General features: G+C 39.5%; 1 protein-coding gene across 2 annotated transcripts in view; it reads right to left on the bottom strand.

The window, feature by feature from the left end:
• Nucleotides 1-26,205, bottom strand: part of nbas (NBAS subunit of NRZ tethering complex) — a 182,729-nt gene that overhangs the window by 84,128 nt on the left and 72,396 nt on the right. For both annotated transcript variants that reach the window (XR_015125006.1, XM_086263811.1), the window contains exons 34-41: nucleotides 24,960-25,073; nucleotides 21,384-21,541; nucleotides 19,755-19,838; nucleotides 17,707-17,880; nucleotides 17,018-17,131; nucleotides 15,816-15,939; nucleotides 10,048-10,124; nucleotides 9,530-9,667 (exon numbers count right to left, since the gene is read on the bottom strand). Coding sequence is in view for 1 of the 2 variants with exons in the window: in XM_086263811.1 (XP_086119937.1) it covers nucleotides 9,530-9,667; nucleotides 10,048-10,124; nucleotides 15,816-15,939; nucleotides 17,018-17,131; nucleotides 17,707-17,880; nucleotides 19,755-19,838; nucleotides 21,384-21,541; nucleotides 24,960-25,073 (983 nt within the window). In the remaining variant the exon portion in view is untranslated. The remainder of the gene's footprint in view (nucleotides 1-9,529; nucleotides 9,668-10,047; nucleotides 10,125-15,815; nucleotides 15,940-17,017; nucleotides 17,132-17,706; nucleotides 17,881-19,754; nucleotides 19,839-21,383; nucleotides 21,542-24,959; nucleotides 25,074-26,205) is intronic.

The following is a 26,205-nucleotide window of genomic DNA, read 5'->3' as shown; positions in this document are numbered from 1 at the left end:
TTTGTCTTTGATACCAACCTCAGAGAAGACACACCCAGACAATGCATTCAATGCACAGCCATTCATTAAAATCTGTGCTCCACATATGGTAAGTGTTTAATATTTTATTCCAGCGTAATTTAGCAGTCAGCTGTGACCAGGTCAGCAATATATCCTCAAAGTTGTAAGAAATAATGCAATATTTCAAGAAAGTTTGTGATATGCACTGCATTTATGATGATATAGAAAAAAAAAACATTATATTACATTCTAGTTTGTGACTGGACCTTGCAGACAGCAGCATCTGTTAGTGCAAACCAAACTAAGCACATTTTGCATCTTTCTTTTCCAGACTTATGGTCTGGCAACCCAGATGAAGTGTGACTTTATTTACAGCAGCAGCATTACATAAATAGCATAAATCAAATGTAAGAACAAAAGAATAACATATGTGCTTGACACTTAAAATTGACTTAGCCTTGTAAGTCTTCAGGAGCTGCACGGTATTATTACATAATAAAGCTGTCTGGGTATCTTGGTTCAAGCTTTTAAACTAGTTACTTAAAGCTAGGGCTGAACGATTATGGAAAATAATCTAATTGCGATTTTTTGCCCCAATATTGCGATTGCGATGCGATATGCGATTATTTTTTAAGGTCTTTGTCTTCTGTATTATTAAACAAAGACAAGCAATACATCATATAGTATGGCCAATACTATATTACATTAATTTTAAACTGTTCTTTCCTGGAAGACAGACCTCTGTTATGATGACATGAGGTGATGCATGAATTGATGACTGACATTTTTATTTAACTTCTTCAATCACAACAGTATATTTGAACATACACAATAGTTTATTTTTAGCTTACAAACATCTGAGCATAAAGTGCTGGCAAGGAACCCTGGTGTAAACATTAAAATGAAAGTCAGTACAATGTGCAGATTGCAGAAATATACATAAACAAAATCAGTGGCTTTACCACACTCAGTTTTTCGACATCTGTGAACTACTAGACAGTCATTCAATTAAAAAATAATATTAAATAAATAAAACTAATAAATAAAAAATACACACATCTTACTGATCTCTGCAGTCAGTAACATTACACATAAAGTGCAAACATAATAGCAATTGTATAAACACACACACAAACACGCCTTTAAAATTTAAAGGCGTGAAATTGGACGGTCTAGCCTTCTGATTAGCTAATCAGAAGGCTAGTTCTGATTAGCGTCACCGCTGTCTCGGTGGAGTTTAATAAACTCGGCCGTCTGCTTCTTGCTATCTAAAATATAACCAGACACTGGCGTAAATTCTCGACTGTCTCATACTTCTGTTTAATCAGTTTTCTGTTTGACGTTTAGTCAGCTGTGTGAAAACCAAGGGGGAACCCACCCGGGGGATTAATAAAGTTTTATTTTATCTAATCTAATAACTTTAATCTCAGCCAAACCGATTTACTCACGAACAAACAAAACACTGAAAAAAGCCCAACAATAACATTTTTAGGTTGTCTAAGTGACTTATATATTACGTTTAACCCGAGCAGCGAAACTCCGCGGTGATCTGAAAATGATGTGCCGGGAGTTGTGCCGTTCTCGGCCGCATCAGTAACCCTCGAGCTCCCGGCTAGCTGTCGAGCTGGTGGGTAGCAGACGCCTCTGAAAACGTCGAAGCACTTTTGCAAATATGGGATATCTTGATAAACCGAGCAGATATTTGATGTTTACACAACTACTTTCTCGCCTGAAAATATGTTAAAAGTTTATTTTGTGACCCAGAAAGATTAGTATGAGTAATTTTAAAACTTAGTAGCGGCCGCCATTGTTGGAAACTGGAGTTTGGCTGGGACGCGCTATGAATTCTGGGATATGGTAGTAATTTGGACAGCCTTCGGCACGTCGCTGTGACGTAATCGGTCTACAAATGCGGCCTCAGGAGGATGCAGCCCATGAATTTGGACATGTCCAGAGTATAATCGCAGCCTTTGCGGTTAGAAAATTGCACTTGATCATGTCGCGATATTATCGCAAATGCGATATATCGTTCAGCCCTACTTAAAGCCCTCCTTTTCCACCATGAAACTCCATCAGTAACATCCAGGCAGCATTTTCTCTTCCTTTTTATTGCAAGTGTCTCCTTTTTATTAGCCTGGCTGTACTTGGTGTGTTTTGGTGAAGTTAATCTGTTTTACGCTTTTATATTATTGTGTTTTGTCAGACTAGTCTCCTTGTTTTGCCTGCTGGGAAGTGTAATTAAAAGGCATTGCTACATCATTTATGTCATCATGGTATCATACATTTATATTATGATATAAATATGATACGGCACATGCCTGTCAACCAGTGAGCAAATGGGCATTCCTTCCCTTTTCTGAAGCATGTGACTTTTTCTCCATTTAGTTATTATTTCGTATAGACCGTCTCCTTTACTCCAGGGAGTAAAAAGTGATGAATATTTATCGATTCATCACTTTTTTTTTTTAAACAAATAAGTTCAAAGTACTTTATGTTCTACTTTGCTAAGCTATATTTCCTCCCAGGTTTTACTGGTTGTCATTCAACTCACTCCAGTGTAAAATAATTAGATGTTTGGCAAAGAAGTTTCCCCAACGCTGCAAGAAACATCACCTCCTGTGGATTCGCATCACTAATGTGGGTGAAACTATATTACCTCTCAACTTCCAAGCAGTCTGAAAGTCCAACAGTGCAATCAATAACAGAATAGTAACATTTATTTTTACAGAACACTCATATGCGCACATTTTTCTGATTAACCTAGTATTTAACACATTCTCTCTTGCCTTCTGTGATAAGGATTGAATAGAAGTCATAAAGAGTCTCCCCCTCTCTCTCTCCAGACAGTATCCCAGTAATGATGTAATTAGTTTTATTTATGTCTTGTTTAACACTTAGCTATACAGTCAGTGGCCTCATTAGCACTAATTCTGTAAATGGTGTATACAGTATGTGCGCATAATTAGTGAGAAGACAGGGCGGAAAAAAATGAGTTATCACCTCCGAAGGAATAATTACTCCATAAATAGGCGTGGCTGCACTGTGGGTCACAATACACCATGAAGGGGAGTGATCGTAAGAAAAGCAGCACAAGCAAGAGGAGCAGGAGTAACTTAGCAGAGTCAAACTTATGCATCTAATCAAAGGTTTGGAGACTACTTGGTCTGAAGCATTCCCAGTCAGCTGCAACAGTGCTTTTAGAGGACATATTTGTCTAATAGGACCCTTTCTGCAGTGGCTCTGCTTTACAGAGTTCTCATGGGTAAAATATAGACTGCTAATGATTGTGCTACAAGACTGCAATTTGTACCATTGCGATATGTGCACAAAAAGAGGAAGGAAAAGTCATTGGAATCGTGGTGCTTTCCAACTCATTACTCCACTTAACTCAGCTACAGTGAACTGGCACAGCGGTCCAGCACTTTCAAGGTCAGCTCCCTTAACGGGCAGCTGGAATTTTGCTGTGGACGTTTTTGAAATTGTAAAAAAGAAAAGAATCCCTATGCAATAACCAAACAGTATCAAAAGTTTCTAGATGTAAGCAAGGTGCTGGTTTAAAAACCCATCATAATGCTATGGAGAGAGCACTTTGAGCTTTGCTTTCAGGTTGAATCAGAAACAAATCTATAAAGTTAATAACTGTGGAAATATTTTTTCCAGTTCAGTGACTCCATCTTCAAATACAAACTGAAACTTAAGCATCTAATAGTGATTAGTGGGATTTTTATTCTAAAACTAAAATGTCATAATGAGATATACAAAGACCTAAGCAGGTTTTCCGGATCGTATACTCTGGTTCTGTGTTTATATAGTACAATTGGGTATGCTTTAAATGTTTGTGTGTGTGTGTGTGTGTGTGTGTGTGTGTGTGTGTGTGTGTGTGTGTGTGTGTGATCAATACTCAATAAGCGAGAGAATGGCAGCTCCAGGCAAAGATAAATGGGTGAGTGAAAAAATCTCAATCTCTCTAGTCAGCACATTGCCATACAGCAGATCCACATTCGCAGCTACAATTATGCAAAGCACACGCATTCTCACACACAAACGCACACAATAATACACACACTCACACATTACAAAACTGACAAGCACAGGTAAACAGACCGCAACACTTACATAAAAACAGGCTATTTTGCAATATAACCATAAACAGGGCAATTAACATAAGGAGCACCTCTATTTAGCAAATGAACACTTGAACCACTCTGATGAAAACTTCCAGTGGCAGCAAATGGAAATCGGTTCATTAAGCCTTAGGGAATAATGGAAACCCAGCCTCCGTATCGCAAAGCCACGAGTCGCTCCGTCATGCTTGGGTGCCATAATCAGATGGGAAAGTAACAGTTAAGGACCTTCAAAGTCAATAGTGGGAACAGAATCTTTAAGAAGTTTGGAGATGTAAATGCCGCGAGTGCTACAAAACAGCTGAACAGGGCTAACATGGGTAAACTCCTATTTTAAAATTGGACAGAAAATGTCATCTCAGCGTTTTATGATGGACAACAAGCATATCGGTTATACTTTCATGTATTTAGAGTCTCTCTAAGACTTTGGCCTTACCTTCAGTGAACATGCTGAATGCTAATAAATGAATCTCAAATTTATTACAGTGATTTTTTACCTTAAATATATAAATAGAGGCAATCAAAGAGAAAAGAATGATATGATTGTAAATTAAATGTTTTGAATACATTGCTAAATACATCAGATATTTTTTACCTTATGTAATTTTATATTTTTCATAGCTTCTTCTTAGCAAAACTGCTACATTGTCAGATGTCAACAATTAATATTAAGTCGAATGTTAAACAATGGTAAACAAACAGATAATTTATCATGTACAACATGTACAATATGATCCCAAAGACTTCATGTTCTACATGATAAATTATAAATACTAGTTTTAGTATACAACTGGGTAATTACTGCAGTAAGACGTAGGTAAATACAGCTGAAATACTGTAACACAGTGGTTCCCAACCTTTTGGAGCCACGGCACATATTTCACATTAGAAAAATCACCAAACAAAAATGTCACGAAAAGCATTTTGATCATTTTTCCCCGAGCACCAAGTATAGCGGAATTGGCTCGGTTTGTCCCCAGTATACCTTTTTTTGCTTTCTTCTAAGCACTAATCATGCTAGGGCCTTCATCTGGGTCGGATTGACTAGTTTTCTTTTTAAATATTTACCTATTGCTATTACGCGCAGCGTGGTCTCACAGCATGTAATTTCTTCTGCCCATTACTAATCAGGCGGAACCAGATAATCTTCCACGGCACACCTGACTATTTCTCGCGGCACATGTTGGGAAACACTGCTATAACACACCAACTCAACAACTCCCCCTAGAGTTGTGTCAGGTTTATAAATCAGATATTATAGAAATATTGCATAATTCTTGGGAAAATTAGGATTCCTACAAGACTCAGTATTTATAGCAATATACCAACTTGTGAGTGGTGTTGATTTTAATGATTGCATTTTTAACGCTAACCTCTTGCTAAGACATTTATGGAACGCCCAAGCAACTCTGTATGAATGATGTCAGTGAAAACAAAAAGTATTATGTATTATACATAATACTTGTATACTGAGTTATACGCTGATTAGATAAGGCTCCTTTTGACAGTGAACAATAAATAAGAGCTTTAATATAGCATGTGTAACATTTACTAATTTGCATTTTATGAATGTTTAATGTGATTAATGTGATCAAAACTAGTCAAACATGCAACATTTGTATGTTTGACTAGTTTTGATCCAAAAACTGATTGTAATCATTTCCTTTATCGTATTTTGTAATTTTCCTTTTGAAGGCAGTACCCATTACAAAACCTCTACATCTAAAAAAAATAAAATATAAAAACAAGCTGTTCATTGAGGCTTTAAAAACACATCAAACACCTTGAGTAAATCCACAGAGAGTTCCATTTCTATTTGCAATTGAATGACTTCAGTGGCTTGAGTGTTTGGCGTCTTATTGCCTGGGCATGGAATTATGTGATAGCGACAAGAGAATTGAAAGAGCGTGAGAGTTATTGAGACAGTGTTACTGCTCTTCAAGTACCAAGTGGGAAACACTGTGAGACAGCGTGACACACCACAACACACAAACGCACATACAAATGTGCCCCCCGCTGTCACAGGAAAACAGATCTTAAACTGGAGCGCATACAATAATGTGTGCCAACTGTGATATATGAATGCAAAAAACAAAAGCAGGCGCACAAATGCTTCACGTATGCCCAAATATAAAAAACACATGCTTTGGTAGGTAATTTTTCCCCCCATAATCTCATTTGCAATGCAAAGCAAGCGTGTGCATGAAATATAGATACGCGCACCCTGTCGTACATATCTGAAATGCAATATCACATTAAGTACAATGTGTGCCTTAATAGATAAGAGAAAGCAAGAGCTAAAGAAAGCACAAGAAAACTGTATAAAGCATGCACAGTTAAGATAGTATTGTAAATAGAGAGGCCTGAGATTCAACAAGAGTGAGGCAGGCCTATTGGGAAAAAAGCCTAAACCGAACGCAGAATGAACAGGAAACGATAGCGGACAGAGCAGCATAATGTGGATGGAGAGAAGCATCATGGAAACGCATAAACCAGAAATGTCATACCAACAAAGCAAACCATTTGACTTAACTGACAATGGTGGGGCATAAAAGGAAACATAAAAAAAGCACACAGCAGAGGAGAGAGGGGAAAAAAATCCTATAGGAAAAAATATGTGAAAGTGGAGAAAGAGAGTAGATAGGTTGAAAGTTTTTTTCCAATAACGCTTCTTTCACTGATGGTAAAAATGGCCACTACTTCTTCAATAAGAGAGGCGAGCGAAGACGAGACCTGGAACATAATGATAACAAGCACTCACTCTTGTAGAACATACTAAGACTGGAAAAAAAGGAAAAGGAAATGACAACTTTAAAAAAAAAAAAGAAAAAGGAAAAAAATGAAGAAATGAGCTAAAAATGAAAGTACAACTGCTAAAGTGTGGAGCAGAAGGAAAAAGCTGTATATATTTTAAGTTAATGGACTTGAACTTCACTTGAGGCAGGAGTTCAGGGAGTGATTACTGCCATTAGGATGCAGGAAGGATGTGTGTGCGTCACTGCGTGCGGATGAGTGTGTGCGCGGAGAGCAACTTACTGGTGTGCTTGTGTGAGCGGGAATGTGAGAGCGTGCAATTCTAACCTTGAATGTCAACTGGGACACACTTATCCACTTCTTCTGCTGGCCTCTTTCCTTTTTTCTGTTCTTTTATTTCAACATTTTACCTCCCTTCTTCTACCTGCACTAAAACCCATGAGAGCCAGGGTCCACTCAAAGAAAAGGTCAGAGCCATTTCTTCAGTTATTCTCTGCCAATCACCCCCCATCCCCACCCCCACTTTGCAGCCTCTTCTTTCACTTCTCAATCACATTTTCTGATCTCTTGTTTTTCTTGCCTTACTTAGAAAAAGAAGATGCTGTGTACACACAGAAACATGCTTAAAACTTCTTCAAGAGCAATAGCTGGTACACAATGCATTGCTGGTTTAAACTAAAGCACAATTAAACTGCATTAGTATTCAGATGTCTAAAAGAATAATTACAGTCATTTTCCCAGTTTGTTCCATTTCTGATGGCTAATTATTATTTGGCATTTTTTTGTCACTCTTTTTAAAAAAAATCTTACTTTGTCCTCCTACATCTGCGCAGCCAAGCGGCATTTGAACCATGTCAATTGTGCCTGTCGCCTCGCTGATCTCACTATTCTGTCGTCATAACAAAATGTGCAGCGAAATAGTCTTCAAATCCATTAATTTATTTGCAATGAAAGATAACTGAAGGAATCAAATGAGAATGAGAACAGCTAACTGGTAAGGTGAGTAATACTGAAGTATAATGGCAAACGTCAAGGGCTAGGATAGAGCTGAATGTATGTTGTATGAAAAAGAAAACAAAGGTGAGTGTGTGTATATATATATATATGAGTGTGAGTACACGTGTCATGAAAACATGAAAAAAAAACTATTTAAAACTGAAAATTATATATTGCTCCTTACTTTGGCAGACAAAAAGAATTCACGCTGCATCAAGCATAATATTCAACCAATGAAACAATGTTTCTGTTGACAGTATGACAGTGAATTCAAAACTTCATAGATAATTACAATAATTATATTTTTGCATTAAAAAATATCATTTTATTTGAAGAGCCTGCACATACTACTGGATTAACCCTTACAGAAACATAAATAATGCATTTGGGAATTACCAGTACTGTTAATTTAGGGCATTTATGTGGCATAAACCTTACACTGGATGATAATATTATGCATCTTTTCTTACATTTCATTGTTTTTATATGATCGAGTTGATCTGCCTCATCTCCAGTCTTCTAAAAAACTCGCACCCTCCTGTCACACACAGATTTCAGGTTCATAGGGAGGTATAGTTTGTAATAATACAGACCTCCACCTGAGCTGTCAGACTTACCCGACCTCCCAGACCCAACACAGTGTCCATCAATTTCTAACAAAGGGGTTTGCCCTATCTAAACATATTGATTCCCCTTCAGCTGCCTCTCATTGATGCGAATGGCCATGCTTTTTCTGGACAGAAACACACATGCAGTAAACCTACACTCCCACTGTATTATACTGGTCAGTACTGGCTTCCTTGTCCTTCTTCACCTGCTCCTTTGTGACTTACAAATCTGAGCTGCTTATGGTAGAATGCTGATTATTATTGAAATTAACTGGCTCAATCTTTATTTATAAATCAAATCACGTTTGCACTGTTAGATCACCCAGACTCACACAGATGCATTTCTTGCGATTGTGGACAGTTTGCTCTGACATTTAATGTCTATGATACTAGTTCCTCCTTAAATAAATGTCAAACAAAAGCATACATAAAATTTAATTTCAAAAGCCATACACACATCTATATTCACTCCACTTATTATTGAAGCAACCTTGAAACAAACTTAAACCACAGGTGAAACACTGTTTTGCTATGATCCTCCCAACCAGTAAAATGCACTGCCTAAACAGCTAAATCCTGCACTGAGGCTCTAAAGTTTCAAGACCTAGACCTAAAAATAATCTGTTCACAACACATCAAGATTTTGTGTCCTAGCTGCTTAAAACTGGATTCTTTTGTCTGTGCGTTCAACAGCTGCACTGCAGTGCATTTTCTAAGCATCCCAAAAGCAGCTTTCTGCACCACATGACTAAAAATATGTGGTAAATCTATTTTTGACAGAAGCCAAGTCATGCTGTAGAGCAGATGAGGCAGGGCAGAAGTCATACACAAGAACAGCATAGAGATTTTTCTTTTTCAAAATAAAAGATGACGTGCAAACAAACACCCCAGTTCTGAAACGCTCTTTGTGTATTTCCGAGCTGTGGAACAAAACAGTTTTGGCTACACAACATCACAGACATGCATCTAGTGTCTTCCCAAGGTAACATCAGAACATTTATTCATTCAACCACCCAAACACTCCGTCATACACAGAAATACACTGACCTGGTAAAGAGTGTGGTTCTTGTCCTTGAAGCAGGGCATGAGGCGCGAGTAGATCTGCAGGGAGTAGTAGTAGGCAGCCAGTTGGAGCGACAAGGCCGAGTGACACTGCTTCTCAAAACACCTGTTGGCATCCAGCACCTGCAGGTAAGAACAAATATAAGGACATGCAAGACAAACAATTACAGTGGCATTTTCACAAATTGACTCTTTGCTTTCAACATATTCTAAATCAAGAGGCCTGAGATGAAAGTAGACTACTGCATTACATCTCGCCTCTGTTTTCAGTCTTTGCACAGCCTAGCCTATGACGGTGGACTGTTCTCACACTGTTACACAAAGAGAGATGCATATTTACAACTTGTGAAATGTCTAATAACATGAGAGGTCAAATCAAAGGTGTAAAATGTCAAATGAAATAGATCATGCAGACAAAATGCATTAGCTCAACTATCTGATGGTCTCAATAAAATAAAATCCAACTCCTTTTGTTACCAGGACGTGTGCGAGTGTCCCCCTACCTGAGGCAGAGCAAGTAAGTAGGACAGAGCCAGCATCATGTCCCTGGGAAATGCATCGTTGGCCAGCTGGAGCAATACTGTAAAGGACAGAGAGAGGTGAGACGATTTTAAAGCACTGATTACCCAAAAACCCCCCAAAAAAACCCTATGTTTATATTCTAGAAATATGTCAGGAAACACTATACAGGACTAGAAGAAGGAATATTGGACACAAATGAAGAAAAAAACCTTAAAATCCCTGAAAGGTTACTAAACTACTGCATGTATGTCTACATCTACCTGTATACAGTGGACTTAGCTTTGAATGTGTTCATTTCTGCGAGCACACAACCTGTTTCAAATACAGATCGTATTTATTAGTCAAAGACAAAGTACGGGTCCTTTTCTAATAAGTGCTCTCCAGATGAGCACAAACTTAATCAAAGTGCACTTTAATAGTGAATCCCCTGAATGCAAAATTTGCCTCTGCGTGGCTACCAACAGCAACTCTGTATGCTGACCTTTCTCTTAGGGAGGCAGCCTAGCCCCCCAAAAGGGTTCTCCAATTCTAACACAGCCATCTCAGTTCAATCACAGCTACACAAGCAGGACCACATTTAGCTATGATTAAACACCGGCAGACTCACAAGGTGAAAACAACACCAGCCTTTATAAGAAAGATTAGATTGAGATTCACTACAGGCCTCAACAGGTCTATAAACAAAGCAGACTAAGTACTTAACACAAACTTAACTAAACTAAGCTATTTGCATTGCATGAGTAAAAGAAGGTAGTAAAAAACGTGAGATTCTATTGTGATGGGACAGCGCCTATGAGTTCTATGATCAAGTCTAAATTATATTAAAATAGTATATATACATAATATATATACACAAACACAAATACATTAAAAAAATAAAACAGAATATGTATGAAGGGCGTCAAGTAGCAGGCTGATCGCCCCTCTTTTCTTCCTGCAAGTAGATATGGCTCAGACCAAACCCATCTATGATCGTAACCTTTGTTCTGGTTTCAATCACACCTGCGGTTGTTTTGTAATTTGGTGATTTGATCTTGCACTTTCAGGCCTACAGTATATAGATGAACTGACTAAACAGTTGGTTATACAGTTTATATATCGGCTTTTTAAGCTTGAGGCTTCTTCTTTTCATATTGCAAGTTTCATCTTATTATTTCAATCTATATGAACCTCATATAAGTTATTGTATAAAGCAGCTACAGAAGAAAACGACACCTGATACACAGTATATACATATGACAGACCAAGGTAAATGCTTCCAACATGTATTCCACAGTCGCAGTCTTCTGAAGCATAATGAATGTAATGTGATTTTATATGTACAACGTTGTATATATAATGAAAGGCAGGCTTTCAGAGCACATTCTAATACATGAACTGGCATTTATTTAATCTTACTGATCAATCAAAGTGCTTTACGGGGTTCTATACACTTGAATCACTCACATCCAAAGACATTTTAGAAACATCATTTAACCTCCAGTTTATATGTATGCATAACTTTGGACTGTGGGAGGAAGTCAGTGTACTGGGAACCAGGAACTTTCTCGTAGTGAGGTGATAGCATAACTACTGAAATGCCGTGCCTTCCACTAAGTTTTCCCTTACGAGCATAAATGAGTCTTTGAGGCTTATTTGTAGTTATTCAGATACAAGTATGGTATTATGTGACACAACTTAAATGCCTTTCAACTGCCATGGCGACACACACACTAACCCCTACATTGGGCAGATGGCTGCTTAGCCACTGAAACTTCAGCTTCTATAACTCAGTACTCTGGACTTGAAAGCCCATCATGAACTGACCATGCCAAAGTACTCAGAATCACTGGCAGGGCAACAGGGCTGTCATGACTGGTAATGGGACTGAAGTTTTTCTGTTCTTTTTTTTCCTGCCAATATTACATAAACACAGTATTAAAAATCCCAAACAGAATCACAAAGATTTTTTTAAAACACTGAAATGTTTGCTGCACGATCACCATTTAAAATTTACTTTTAAAATTCTGCATTCACGTGCAGAACTTGTGAACTTGTGGGGTTTATGGTGGTACAGCAGCAGCAAACATTTAATGATTGAGAACTAATTAGTATGCATATTGATTAGCTTTTCATAAGTGAACAAAAACTAATCCCATTCAGAGTTAGCACGAGTATGAAACTGGGAACCAGTCCATGTTTATGCAGTGCCCCTAAGGCTGATGGGTTTTGGAGTGTCTACAGAGCTCTGGGCACAAGGATGGAGTTAACCCAAACAGCTTCCCTCTAGGCCACAATAGTTAGACACAATGAGACCAAAAACACACAACAGCACTCGCATGATTACAATTAAAAATATGTAGATGAACTTGATAAATTCCAAACACTGTAAGCGCACGGATGCTCTCAGTTAATCAATCACCAATAAACATACTCTGAGGAAACAGCGGGAGGCAGCAGAGAGGATCAGACAGAATCACTTTGTAGTCTGAGACCCAAGGAGAACAGAAGCCTGCGTTGTTGATAAGAGCCCGAGACAAAATGAAACAGACAGAGAAAAGTAGAGCATGGACACTGGGAGGGAGACAGAGGCAGGGCACAGGAAGAGTCACACTGTAGAACAAAATGCACACTAATATGCATATGTGCACACACATGGTTGGAAGGGCATAGCTGAAGGTGCACGCCGTTGCATGTGCGAGCAGCAGCGAAGTAATGAACTAGTTTAAGGACAAATAACAGCTCTCTTAAGCAGTGTTCCCACCCTTCTCCTTTGCTCGTTTTTCTCTCCCCTCCTCTCCTACCCCACGGGTTTCAATGAGCTACACCTCAGAATGAGCTGATTACACGCCTCTCTAAAGCTACAGATACCATCGGGACAGGAATTACCAGAGGGGTAAACACACACACACAGACACACACACTAAATAGATAACCCTGCCTTTAAAGCATACAACATTTCTTCTTGTGAGTGAGTGAGTGTTTGTGTGTGTGCGTTTGTGAGTGAGTGCAGAGAAAGTGATAGAGACAACACACAGAGAAGTGGGTGCATTAGATGGGCTGTTTTTGTGTGTCTGCATCCACACACACACACACACACACTCCTGCTTCTGTGTCAGCTAAATCGAGCACATTGTTAGTAGGTCGGTGAGACACTAACCTATTACTATTTCACCTGTGCAGGCAGTGTGGGGAAAAACAACTGATTAGAGCCTGGTCAACATTTGGCAAATGGCAGCACTCCATGCTGTGTGTCAGTGGAGTTTGGAGTCATGTGTGCAAATATGTGTGTGTGTGTCTACCTCTCTCTTTCTCCCCACTTGTCTTCACATCAAGTGCTTGTGTCTGCACCTTACTCAGCTCAATCCCATTGAGTCACTTTCCACTTGTGTCATCATTAATTACCTCCAACTTATCTAGGCCAGGTGAAAAATCGATATATTTATTTTCTTAAAGGCCATCTCCTAGTCTGTTTTTTAAGGACAGCCAGCGCGGCGGGCCGACACACCAGTCATTAATCGAAGGTTGTTATCGGACGCGATGCTGTCCAGAGTGGCTTTTCTCTTTCTCGACACGTCGCACTCTGCAGCTGCTCCGAAGGGAAGGTGACTTTTAAGAAAAGAGAGATATTCATTTGAATGACAGCGGCAACTGCAGAGAAGTTGGATTTGCTGAAAAGTGTGGATGTGTGAAAATGTGACTGCAAGTGTGGAATTTTAAATGCATTTGTATTACATGCAGACACACACACACACACGTTTGTTTTTGTAGTGTCATTGATTTTTGCGAGCAGCTATGATCCATCATGCAGTGTGGCCTTGATGTTTTGACTTGATGCTATCTCTCTAGTATCTCTGCAGTGATGCAGCATTATTTACTGATGCGGTGGGATGCGTGCGGATACATTAATTAATCAGTGAGGCTATTCTTCCCGTGTTGTCCCCTAGTCGACCATATATGGGCTCCCAGGCTAAGATAGATGAGAAGAGGAGAGGGCAGGGTGTCAAGGAGGAAGCCAACTACGCTGTGCAAATACCATCCAGCTTCACTAAGATGGAGCGCTGAGGAAAAAGCTAAGTTAAACAAAATTCAGCCTCAATCAAACACTTAGAAGCTGCATTATCATAATAATAATTTGAAATCCTGGAAAAAATTTTTACAAGCAACCTGACAGTTGAGATCTTGCCAAATCAATGTACCAATAACTACCATTTCAAATTTAAATTATACAGCAAAAACCATGGTAAGCACATTGACTTAGTGAGCAGCGACAGACAAGGTCAAAAAGTCTGAACAACTAGCCCTCAAAAACCTCACTCAGATTCAGCCTGATTCCAAAATCCAATCTGGAGTAGAATTGAGTTGTAGTACACCAAGAATAACAAACAGTGAGGTTATAAATTTTATTAAAGGTTGGTTATGAAATTAGAAGTCAGAAACCCTGAATACCAAAAATAAATCAGAGGCTCGGGTTGGAGAAAGAAGCTTCTGCTGATGCAAAAAAAGTTCTTGCAAAATGGAAACCAGGAATTGTATGAGAGTTTATAATTGAGAAGTCCGCCATCCACAAATTGTGCGTAGATAAAAATGATTCAGTACTGTGGCTACTCCCCCTGGAAACCCTTTCCTGGCTAAAGCACTCAAACATAGTGCTCAGTGTAGGAAGCAGAAAAACGGGCAAAGACAAAGAAAGAGAAAGACCCAGGAAACAGACTTCATCCAGAAGAAATGGCAATAAAGAAACAAATTCCAGACTTTACCATACTATTATATGGCAATATATTTGTTGTATAAACTCAGTGGCTACTTTGCTCAACTGCTTGTTAACACAAATACCTAAATAGCCAATCACATGAAAGCAACTCCCTGCTTTTAAGCATGTAAACAAGATGAAAAGAACCTGCTGAAGTTCATACGGAGCATCAGAGCAGGGAAGAAAGGTGATTTAAATGGCTTTGAACATGGCGTGGTTAAGGCCAGGCGGGCTGCTCTGAGTATTTGAGAAAACACTGATCTACTGGGATCAGCAGTTTCCACCATCTCTGGGTTCACAGAGAATGATCCGAAAAAGAGAAAATGTCCAGTGAGCGGCAGTTCCGTCGGAGAAAATGCCTTGTTGATGCTAGACTTCTTTGAGCTGACAGGAAGGAAACAGTAATACAAAGAACAACTCGTTACAACCAAGAGACCATCTTTGAATGCAAAACACATTTAACCTTGAAGCAGGTGGGCTACAACAGCAGAGGAGCACATTGGAAGCCACTCTTGTCAGCTAAGAACAGGTCAGATATACAACACTGTCTTCTACATCAGCGGTTCAGGCGTCTGCTGGTGATGGTGTAATAGTGTGGGGAATGTTTTCTTGGCACACCTTGGGCCACCAAATGCTTAATAGATACTGAGCATTGTGTAAACACCACAGGCTACCTGAGTATTGCTGCTGACAGTGTACACATCATTTGATGGCTGCTTAGAGGAGAACATGCCACAAAGCTCAAATAATTTCAAACTGGTTTCTTGAACATAATAATGAGTTCACTTTACTCAAATGGCCTCCACAGTCACCACATTGCAATCCAGTAGAACACCTTTGGGATGTGGTAGAATGGGAGATTGGCATTTAGGATGTATTGCCGGCAAATCAGCAGCAACTGTGTGATGCTAACACGTCAATATGGACCAAAATCTCTGTTTCCAGCAGCTTATTGAAGGCAAAAGTAGGTCCAACCCGTTACTAGAAAATCTATGTCTATGTAGGCCACATGTTTACCTTCTGTAGCAGGAAACGGGGTTTTTCCCTCAGTTTTTGCCTCAGCCAGTTTTCCAGTCCTCAACAAAACCTCAGCAAAGTTTTCTGCAGGCACTTCTTTGTAGAATGAATACACATCTTGACTCTAAAAGAAAGAATGACAAAGGAAGAGTGATATAGTACTTTTCTTTATATTAAGGCAACCCTCCCTCCCCATATCTGAGCAGACTAGAAAAAGCACAGCGAGACATGATGAAGATGACTGAATATCTTCATTCTCAAGGAGTCAGACAGATGAGAGACTGAGTGAACAAATGAACTTCAGAGCCAAGTAAAGCGTTTCAAAACCAGGCCCTTTTGAAAAGTCATTTATAGGTTTCTTGTATACAAGTCATTTCTCATGTGTCTGAGTGGCGGACAATAAAGTTTCTGCTCTTGCTCGGTCTCAGAGCTATCGCTTCAACGCAGAGTGTGTCCTGTCTGTCTTCGCCACTCTGTCTCTATCCATCTTTCAGTCCCGTTGCATTTGTCTCTCTTTCTCTCTCAATCAGTCTCTCCTCAATCCCCACTCCCTTCATTGCAACTGTTAAGGTAAAAACTAATCCCATTGATCAGCCAGCTCATGGGCAGATGGATGTGGGGAGTAATTATTGGTAGATGGATGATGGAAGATGGATGGATGCTGGCGATGAAGTGAAGGAAGGGATTTGGAGAAGCCTATTAAAATGTCATAAGAGGAGATGTATCGGCCTTCTCCGTTTCCCCTCCCGTCCGCTCTTTCAGCTCTCCGTATGATTTGTGTCTCTGAGTAAAAAGCCCAGTCATAGCCCAGAGGCAACCACTTCCCAGGTACAAAGGTCAATCTACTCCTTTTCTTACTTTTACTCTTTTGTATCCCTATAATTCCTTCTGTTGACATTCTTTTCTTTTGGATTATTTTTAGCATCATACCAGTAGTCCAAAGTCCCTTCTGTTAGTACTTGGCATTATAATTGTTCAGTCTGAAATCAATATTCATTTTGTCTCAACGCTGCTTTTTAAAGAATGTATAAGTCATAGCAAGAAAATCTAATTAATTGCCCAGTCATAAGCCTACTCATGCAGTTTTTGCTGCAATTTGAAAGGATGCCCTGGGGTGAGAAAACAAAACATAAGAAGAAAGAAGGTTGATAAGAATGTACGAAGCAAAGAGCTACGAGAAACACTGGTCTTAAGCCACTCACCGTGTCTACATAGGGATCCTCAATGAGATCCTGATAAAAGGGGCTGCAGCCTTGACGCTCCAAGTTGGCGTTCTCACATGCCCCTTCCTGGCTAGTGGCTCCTGAACCACGACCCTGAGGAGCCATCAAAACATCATTAAACTTTCACAACATGCCCTCAACACTGTCATATTTTTTCCCTGTCCCACAGCTAACATCCATGCAATTTTTCCTCTTTCTTTAGAAAGCCGCAATCACGATCACCCCTCCCAATTGCTGCCAACACCAGAGACGCCATCAATCTCCACCCGGGCGACCGTCGGGCCCGTGCAGCCACCAGATATTGAAATATTCAACAGGAGGGCCAATTAATTATGCAGGAGATGAGCTCTTGATTGGTTATTTTTGAAGTCTGCGAGCAAAAGTATGTGAGGTATGGGAGTGCAGACAGACATGAGATCTGTCTATGCAGCCCATTAGTCTGTAGAGTTAAAAACAAGGCGGATACATCCATAACCGCTGCTACGCTGTTGCTGGCTAATTGATCATGATTATTACACAGAATATAAATACATTTATATCAGTAAAATGCATAGAAACTGTACTTTTTAAACCTACAAGGTGGTAAGTGCACCCATTAAGAACTTTACAAAAAAAATCTTCATCTGCAGCGAAGAATTAATAAAACAACACAGTCAATGGATTCTTACATGCAGCGGCCGGAGGTAATTGAGTGAGTCCTTCCACCAGCGGTGGTCACTGACTGCAGTCAAAACAGCCTTGGTATTCAGTCCTGTAGTAGTCAGGACTTCCATGGTCTTCGCTGTAGTCCTGTGCAGGAGGTCTCCTGCTGTCCCCACAGAGGAGCCCACACGAGGTTGGGGCTGAAGAGAAAGAAAGAGAAGAAAAATTAATGGCAAACATATTCTACTGTGTCACTCTGGAGCCTTTGTAGAAGTACCCACGACAAGGGGCTTTACAGTTTGAGAACAGTGTGCAGCATACAACACCTCCTTTTTGTAAATAAAAACACAGCATCGCTCGATCGGCACTGCTAGATTAGACCCATGAATATTGTATTCTATTTTTTATTAGGTACTTCTGAGAAGCCATTTTAATAAGTGCAGGGCTCTTTTTCTTTTACTGGTTTATTTATGTAGTGCATAGAGGAATTACAATATGCATTCAAGCAGGGCCCTTCTGGTTCTGAAACACACATTCTGTATTGTGTTTGTTCAGAAAACTTTCCAAAAGTCACACAGGCAGAGGAAAATTCTACACAGATGTAGAACAGATTCATAATACAACAAGTATTTCTGTCACTAATACTTTCGTCACTAAGATTATACAACTGAATTAAAAATATTATTCAGTGATTCGCTCCTTGACAAAGCAAAAGCTTCCTTCTTAAAGCAACAGAATTTATCTCATCTAACACAGAGTTAGATGAGACAATCCACTCGAAACACACCTAGTATATATCTTAGAGCCACACCACTGTATGGGCTGAAGATCAGTGCTGGCTAATTTTAGCTCAAGATTAGAAGTTTTATGTTGGCTAAACACTCAAAGATGAGTGATAAAGAGTTATGACTTTTATCTCAGTAATTTTGACTATTTTGAAGTTCTAAGATAACAGAACTGTGAAAATAACGCTTGAATTATGTTTGTCCTGGGTTTCTGACTTATTTCTACAGTCAAAATTATGATCAAAAGAATATTTTGTCCTAATTTGCTTCCATATCCCAGCCTTTCTATATCCTTCCATGCTTATAGAAACCAAACAAAACTGTTTTGGACTTCTTAGTATCTCCACTTTTTATTAGCTGGTGAAACGGAGCATCTGCCACCTAACCCACATTTTTCAGATATAGATAGAGTGCTTCAGAAGTGGTCTATTTTATTGACTTTGAACAGAGTAAGGTAGTCAAAGAAGCTGTCACAGTTAAGTCACAATTGTGGTATTTGTGTTCTGTTGGTCTTCTGAACTACCCCTCTCAAAGCAGCGTCAGTATTTAGTTATTAATCTTCTCTGAGAGCTTCCTCTTCCACAAAAATCTTTAACATTTAATATTTGGAAATGAAAGTTGCAATCCTTTTGCAATGTAATGTACATTAATAAGTACACCACAAAATTCAATAAAGTGCTGTTTTCTATACATTTGAAAATCTTTACAAAGCCATCTTGGGAGATCCAGTGGGCTGGAGCCAAATCATTTAGTGCCTTTCATCAATACTTTATTTAGCAAGGGATTAAGGGTAAGAGCATGAAATGAAGAAAACATATACGCATGATAAAAAGATATAATAAAAACCAGCTATTCAGTACATACACCTACACCGAAAGCTGCATAAATACATGCCCACGGTGCACACACAGAACACATTTGGGCAGCTTAAACATATACAAGTGAGGGACATCAATACAATAATAAAATGATAACAGACAGCTTCAAATGAGCACCTATTTGCACACAAAGGGGGATGAAATGCAAGTCATGAAACATTAACACCCACTCAAGGCATCATAAAGCTGGCAGTGCTGAAGGGGAGGAGAAAGGAAGGCATAAATAAAACAAGGGAGCTGAGGACCGTAACACTAGATTTACACCTCATCAAATATGGAGCGGCAGGAAAACACACAAACTGAACAGGACAGAAACAAACCCACACAGGGATAGAGGAGGCAGTTCAAACAAGAACATGCATGTGATGGAAAACAGAATGAGGGGGTTGTAAGGAAAAAAATTACATTTACCTTTAAAGAGTCTGTCTCGTCAACTTCTCGTCCGGTCTCTGTATTTACAGGCTCCATTTGATAGTTAACAGCCTGGTACAACACCTGCAGGATAGAGGGAGGAGGAAAACAAGAGATTAGAGCTATTTTGCCAGAAATAACAAATTCGGTTTCCTCCATATTTGAGATGATTTAAGCTTTTTAACATGGTGTGCTGTCATGCGGAAAGTAACTATAAGACTGGTACACTGTAGTCATAAAGGGATAAGCGTGTTCAGACTAAAAAGTCAAGAAGTATGCCAAAAATATAAGGCAGGATGGATCCATGCTTTCTTGTCAGTTACCCAAATTCTGATCCTCCTATCTGAATGTTGCAGCACAATAGACCAGGCAATCTTTTTCCAATCTTCTGTTGTTCTATTTTGGTGAGCTGTGCAAATTGTAGCCTCTCTTTCCTGTTCCTAGCTGACAGGAGTGACACCTGTAATGCTCTTCTGTTGTTGTAGCCCATCTTTGGCGTGTTGTCCGTTCAGAGATCCGTTCTTCTGGATCCCTTGGTTGTAACCAGTGGTACAGTGAGTTACTGTTGGCCTTCCTATCAAGTCTGGCCATTCTCCTCTCATCTCTGGCACAAACAAGGTATTTTTGTCACAGCACTGCTGCTCACTGAATATTTTCTCTTTTTCAGACCATTCTTTGTAAATCCCAGTAGATCAGCAGTTTCTGAAACACTCAGACCAACCAACAACCATGCCACATTCAAAGTCACTTAAATCATCTTCCCTCATTCTGACGCTCTGTTTGGACTTCAAGAAGTCATGACCGTGTCTACATGACTAAAAGCACAGAGTTGCTTCCATGTGATTGGTGATTTAACGTTTGTATACTGTATATGTATACTAAGGTCTAATTATCTTATTTATCTTAAAGGTCCTTGACTCACAGGCTTGGGAGGCACTTTTATTGTTGTCTACATTGATCATTTAAAAACTTCCTTAGCAGTCCTAATTTTACTGCTGGTTCTATCAAACGTCTTTTTTTAAACTGGCTAATACAAAAAATGTGTTTACGTATCACCTCTACCTGCTTTGTCACCATAGCAAAGCCGCCCCTTTAAAGGCACAAACACATGAAGTCAACAGTAAATTCTTTTAGTAGTAATGGCAACGATATTCCTCTGAACGCGTTTGAAAAGCTACTCACACATCTTACCTAAATCTTAAAAAGATGTCTGTTCAGCTTATGCTATGCTTATGCTAACGTATATCCAGCCCCATATATAAATTAAAAGGACTTGTTCTCATATTTTTGTTGCTACAGTAACTGCATGTTAATACTGGACAACCAACCTGTGGTTTGCTCGTAACCCTCTTGTATATTTCCCCCTTCACTCCCATTAGCAGCTGTAGTGTCTCACTACTGTCATATGCGCCCACTTTGCTCTACCACTGGTTATTTCAATTTTCATTCTTGGAAGCCTTCAACTTTCCCACCATCACAAATTCTCTTCTTGCACGTATTTGCTTCAAAAGCTCACTATACAAACCATTTTCATTTTGGACACACATGAAAGGGCAAACAAAATGACAGCAGCAGCCAAACATGAAAACGATATAACAATGCTGTTAATAAACCGCCTGGCTGGTTTACCTGAGTTTGTAGGTCACTGGAGGCGGCCAGGAGGCCGTGGATGCTGTCAGGGGGGCAGTGTGTGAGAGAGAAGGCTAACAGTTCTTGCCGGGCCTCCAGGTCTCCATAACCGTCACATTGACCGAGCAGACTGCACACCTCCCATGCTGGACTGTAACCTGGAGGGAAACAAAAAGAGAATGTAACTACAAGATCAAGTCCAATCAAGACATAATGACAAAGCATCAAACACAAAATGCATATTGTAAAATAATCCGCGAATATCCAGAACATTAAAGCAAAGAACAGAATCTAAAAAGTACAGGGTGGGCCATTTATATGGATACACCGTAATAACATGGGAATGGTTGGTGATATTAAAGTCCTGTTTGTGGCACATTAGTATATGTGAGGGGACAAACTCCTCAAGATGGGTGGTGACCATGGTGGCCATTTAGAAGTCGGCCATCTTGGATACAACTTTTGTTTTTTTCAATAGGAAGAGGGCCATGTGACACATCAAACTTATTGGTAATGTCACAAGAAAAACAATGGTGTGCTTGGTTTCAACGTAACTTTATTCTTTCATGAGTTATTCATAAGTCTCTCTTTGTTCACAGCCATTGACATGTCAAAGAGGTTAACACGTGAGGAGCAGATCGAAATTGTGTTGATATCTGGTGAACGCAGTAACCAGGTCATTGCAGCAGATTTCAATGCAAGATACCCTACGAGACCACCCATCTCTCATGCTACAGTTAGCAAACTGCTTGCTAAGTTTCGTGAAAGTGGTTCAGTGTTGGATTTGCCAAAATTTGGACGCAAGAAAACTGTCACTGATTAAGAAACATCAGTGGCTGTCCTAGCTTCATTCAGCAAGAGCCCACAGCGTAGCACTTGCCGCATGTGACTGGAGAGTGGCATTAGTCGAACATTCCTTCTGCAGATATTAGCTACTCACAAATGGCACCCTTACAAACTCCAGCTACTGCAGCATCTCAACGAGGATGACCCAGATCAGCGCACAGAATTTGCAGAATGGGCAAAACGAAAATTGGAACAGGACCCTCAGTTCACGCAGAAGATTTTGTTCAGTGATGAGGCAAACTTTTATGTGAATGGTGAAGTTAACAAACAAAACCACCGCTATTGGTCCGACACTAACCCACATTGGATGGATCCCTCCAAGACTGTTGGAACAACAAAAGTGAGGGTTTGGTGTGGTACATGGGGTACAACGATAGTGGGTCCATTCTTCATCAATGGAAACCTCAAGGCCACTGGATATTTGAAATTGCTACATGATGATGTGTTTCCCTCTGTATGCACTGAAGCTGGCACGTTCCCTGAGTTTTTCCAGCAAGATGGTGCACCACCACATTATGGGTGCCAGGTCCGAGCATTCCTAGATGAACAGTTTCCTGGAAAGTGGATTGGTCGTCGTGGGCCAGCTGAATGGCGGTGTTGCTATCAGTGTGTGAAGAGTGGGAGAAGAGGGTTGCATTGACAATCCAACACAATGAGCCGCACATTGGACACATTTTATAAGTGGTCAGAAACTTGTGAATAACTCATGAAAGAATAAAGTTGCATTGAAACGAAGCACACCATTGTTTTTCTTGTGACATTACCATTAACTTTGATGTGTCACATGGTCCTCTTCCTATTGAAAAAACAAAAGTTGTATCCAAGATGGCTGACTTCTAAATGGCCACCATGATCACCACCCATCTTGAGGAGTTTGTCCCCTCACATATACTAATGTGCCACAAACAGGACTTTAATATCACCAAACATTCCCATTTTATTACGGTGTATCCATATAAATGGCCCACCCTGTATAACGAGCCAGGAAAGAGTAACTTTCAAAGCCCTTGGGACATTAACAAATACTTAAATCTTTACTTTTGCACACTTCTCCTTGAAGAAAATATAAGCCTGAAACATTATAACAGCTGAGCTACATTTGTTCCAGCTTCATCATAGCCAGAAACCAACACGCCGCCTTGACTTCGTTTTTACAAACAGATTCAATTATTCCTGCTGTGTTCATAGAGAGAGAATACTGTTGCTTATCTGATTACACCCTCTCTCTCTCTAAGACACCTTTTTTCTCATCTAAGCACTCTCCCATTACTCAGGACTGTAGAACAACACAGTGAAATTTAAGTTGTTTTTTTCCCCCTTGGACTTAATTTTTCTGTGGTGGAAAATATTACAGCATCAAACAAGACATCCCCACCCCCATTGTCTCAGTGTTGAGAAAAATGATGATCGCTCGACCTTTCTGTCTCTTAGCTTAACACACTGCCTTCAGACTTGAAAACTGGACATGCTTGGACATCCAGCTCTCTTATGATTTCACACATTAAACTTGGATCAGTTTAAAAGTAGAAGTTTGCTCTCTGCGCAAGGTCTGTGGTGAAATCGTGCATGTTACAGGTGGTCAGAGCAGGAGTTTAAAGGAAAATAGCGGCCTTGTACACTACCCCTTAGCCTCCCTAGCAGACACACCTACAGTATAAATTTCAAAATCCTAAGTTACCTTGTTCTGACGTTATAAGATTTTCAGAAAACGTACTCTGAACTTCAGGTCAAGGCCACAGAGATTCAAACTCATCCAAGATTTTTAGTAGATGCACCTATGGTATCAATTTAAAGTTCCTACATCGTCTCTTTCTCGAGTTATCGCATTCATAAACTTAGGTGTCCTGAGTACAACTAATTAAGATGGCATAAACAAAAGAAGACTGATTGTGGCAGAAATAATAATCAACTGAAACCTTTTTATTTGACTTGTAGTGTCATCAGAGGCATCAAAAACTCTGATGGAGGTGGTTGATCCTAAAGACGTTCATATATAAAAATATTTTTCATATTCTGATGCGAGAACTGCAAGTGGGACCAGCTTTGTTCAGAGATGCTGAGGGAGTGTGCAGTGTGGGAGTTCAGTTGACTTCCAATGTTTGAACCTATAGCCATTTTTTAGACCACCACCAAATAAAGGTTTTATGACACAACTCCATTAAATTAATAGCATTGGTAATTACCAAAACCATTTTTATGTGTCTGTAATGGTTAATCCACCTGTATGTGGAAGCACTTTAATACTCTCTTTAAATTTGTTAAGCACTGTAGCTCATTTGACTGGATGTCAGTATACTTTGATATCACAGTCAATACACCACCCAGGTATTTAAAACCAGGACACCTGTTTGATGCCAGTCAATGCCCATTGTTATCATTTAAATATCATTAATAATCCCTTTTCTCTCTGAAGACTTCTGTCTTTTTCCATTGTTCATCAACCTCAATGGATTTTGCTAAATGCTATTGCCTGTCAGTCTTCTTCTGTTCTTCTTATACTGCATGAGAGTTGTAACAAGCTTAATAATATTAAAAAAGGCTTCTTTTTAGTAAGGTTTTAACATGCAAAGTAATTAACGCCCCCGTCTAAGAGTGATACCAGTTATCAACAATGAGGTAAAACATTTCTCTCATATTTCAGTGGTCATTTTACTTAAATCCTACTTACATATCACATATATTATAGTTTCCCTAAAGCCTCTACTGGTCTGAGCACAGCTTCACAGTTACCTGCAGCCATGAGGTCCTGACAGTGGATGTACGACGCCTTGAAGTCCAGACATTGCAGAGCTTGCTCTGCAAGCAGGGTCAGCACTTTGCCTTTTCTCATTGCTTCATCTTCCCCTAGGCATGCAAACACAGATATTCATTTAAATGAGTACAAATGGATTTTTTTTTAAAAGTCTTTTGAATTTGTTTTCTTAATCCTGACAAATGTCAACATTCAAAAACTAAACCGCAAATCTCATAAGGCTGCATATTAAATACAGTATCTGTCTCAATGAATTTCATATTAAATTTCCCTCTGTGAGCAGACTCACACACAGGCTCTAGGTTGAAAAAAGAATATCCTCAAATATTAGCCGCACTGCAGTCAGGGCTTGAGACTACATAATAATTGTCTACCACAAATGAGATTATTGCCATTTCTGTTCATCTCCAAAACAGGGTACGAAATAACAGTAAAATTACCACCGCGCTAAAAGGAAATCAGAGTTTGATATCTCAGTGTTCGTGAGATTGAGCGCGGTGTTAACATTCATGTGGCAGCTCAGGACAACCTTTGATCTGTGTGTAAGCTCTATAAACAAAAGGCAGAGGATGGGACGATCAAAAGAGGCATGGTCAGGAACAACTTCTGAATAAACCTGTGCGCTGAAGATCAAAGAACTGGCGTTGAGATGAAGAAATGTGATGGCACTGAATTGGTCGGTGGCTGTTTGTTTGTGCGTGTGTGCGTGCATGCGTGTGTGCGTGTGATGACAGAAATGCTGTGTTTACTGTGAAGGGAAAGAGGTGTTTGTCAAATATTTTCAGGGTGACTGGTGAAATGGCATCTTCAAAAGCTGTCAAGACCTCAATATAGACAAGGTTTGTGTATGTGTGTGGCGGCACATCTTTGTTCACCCTGTGCTCTTTTCCACCATTTTTTTTTCTTTAAATCAAAACATTCCCTGGCATTTATTTCAAGTTGATCTAAAAATCAGACATCTTGGAAATCCAATTGAAACCTTTACCTGTCCTTGATGGTCCAACCAAAGACTCTAATGAAAATGTGCGAAAGAGGACAAATAGGAGCGTGTGTAGTTTAATCTAACCCTACAGTGGATTATAACAATCATCTACCCAAGTCGGAAAAATTTGCTACATTTGGAATATTATAATTAGCGATTACTTCATACATAAACAACGTTTGCACCTCTATGCCATAAAATGAAATGATTCATGGATCACTTTTTTGCAGGGGCAGGAACCG

This window comes from Aulonocara sp. 'chitande type north' Nkhata Bay, linkage group LG15 (assembly GCF_057382095.1).
Source record: "Aulonocara sp. 'chitande type north' Nkhata Bay isolate Kocher_YH1m ecotype deep benthic linkage group LG15, A_spYH_male_GT1.1, whole genome shotgun sequence".
In the NCBI taxonomy this organism is placed as follows: Eukaryota; Metazoa; Chordata; class Actinopteri; order Cichliformes; family Cichlidae; genus Aulonocara; species Aulonocara sp. 'chitande type north' Nkhata Bay.
Note: the sequence above shows the minus strand (reverse complement) of the source record. Positions and strands in the feature narration are given on the sequence as shown.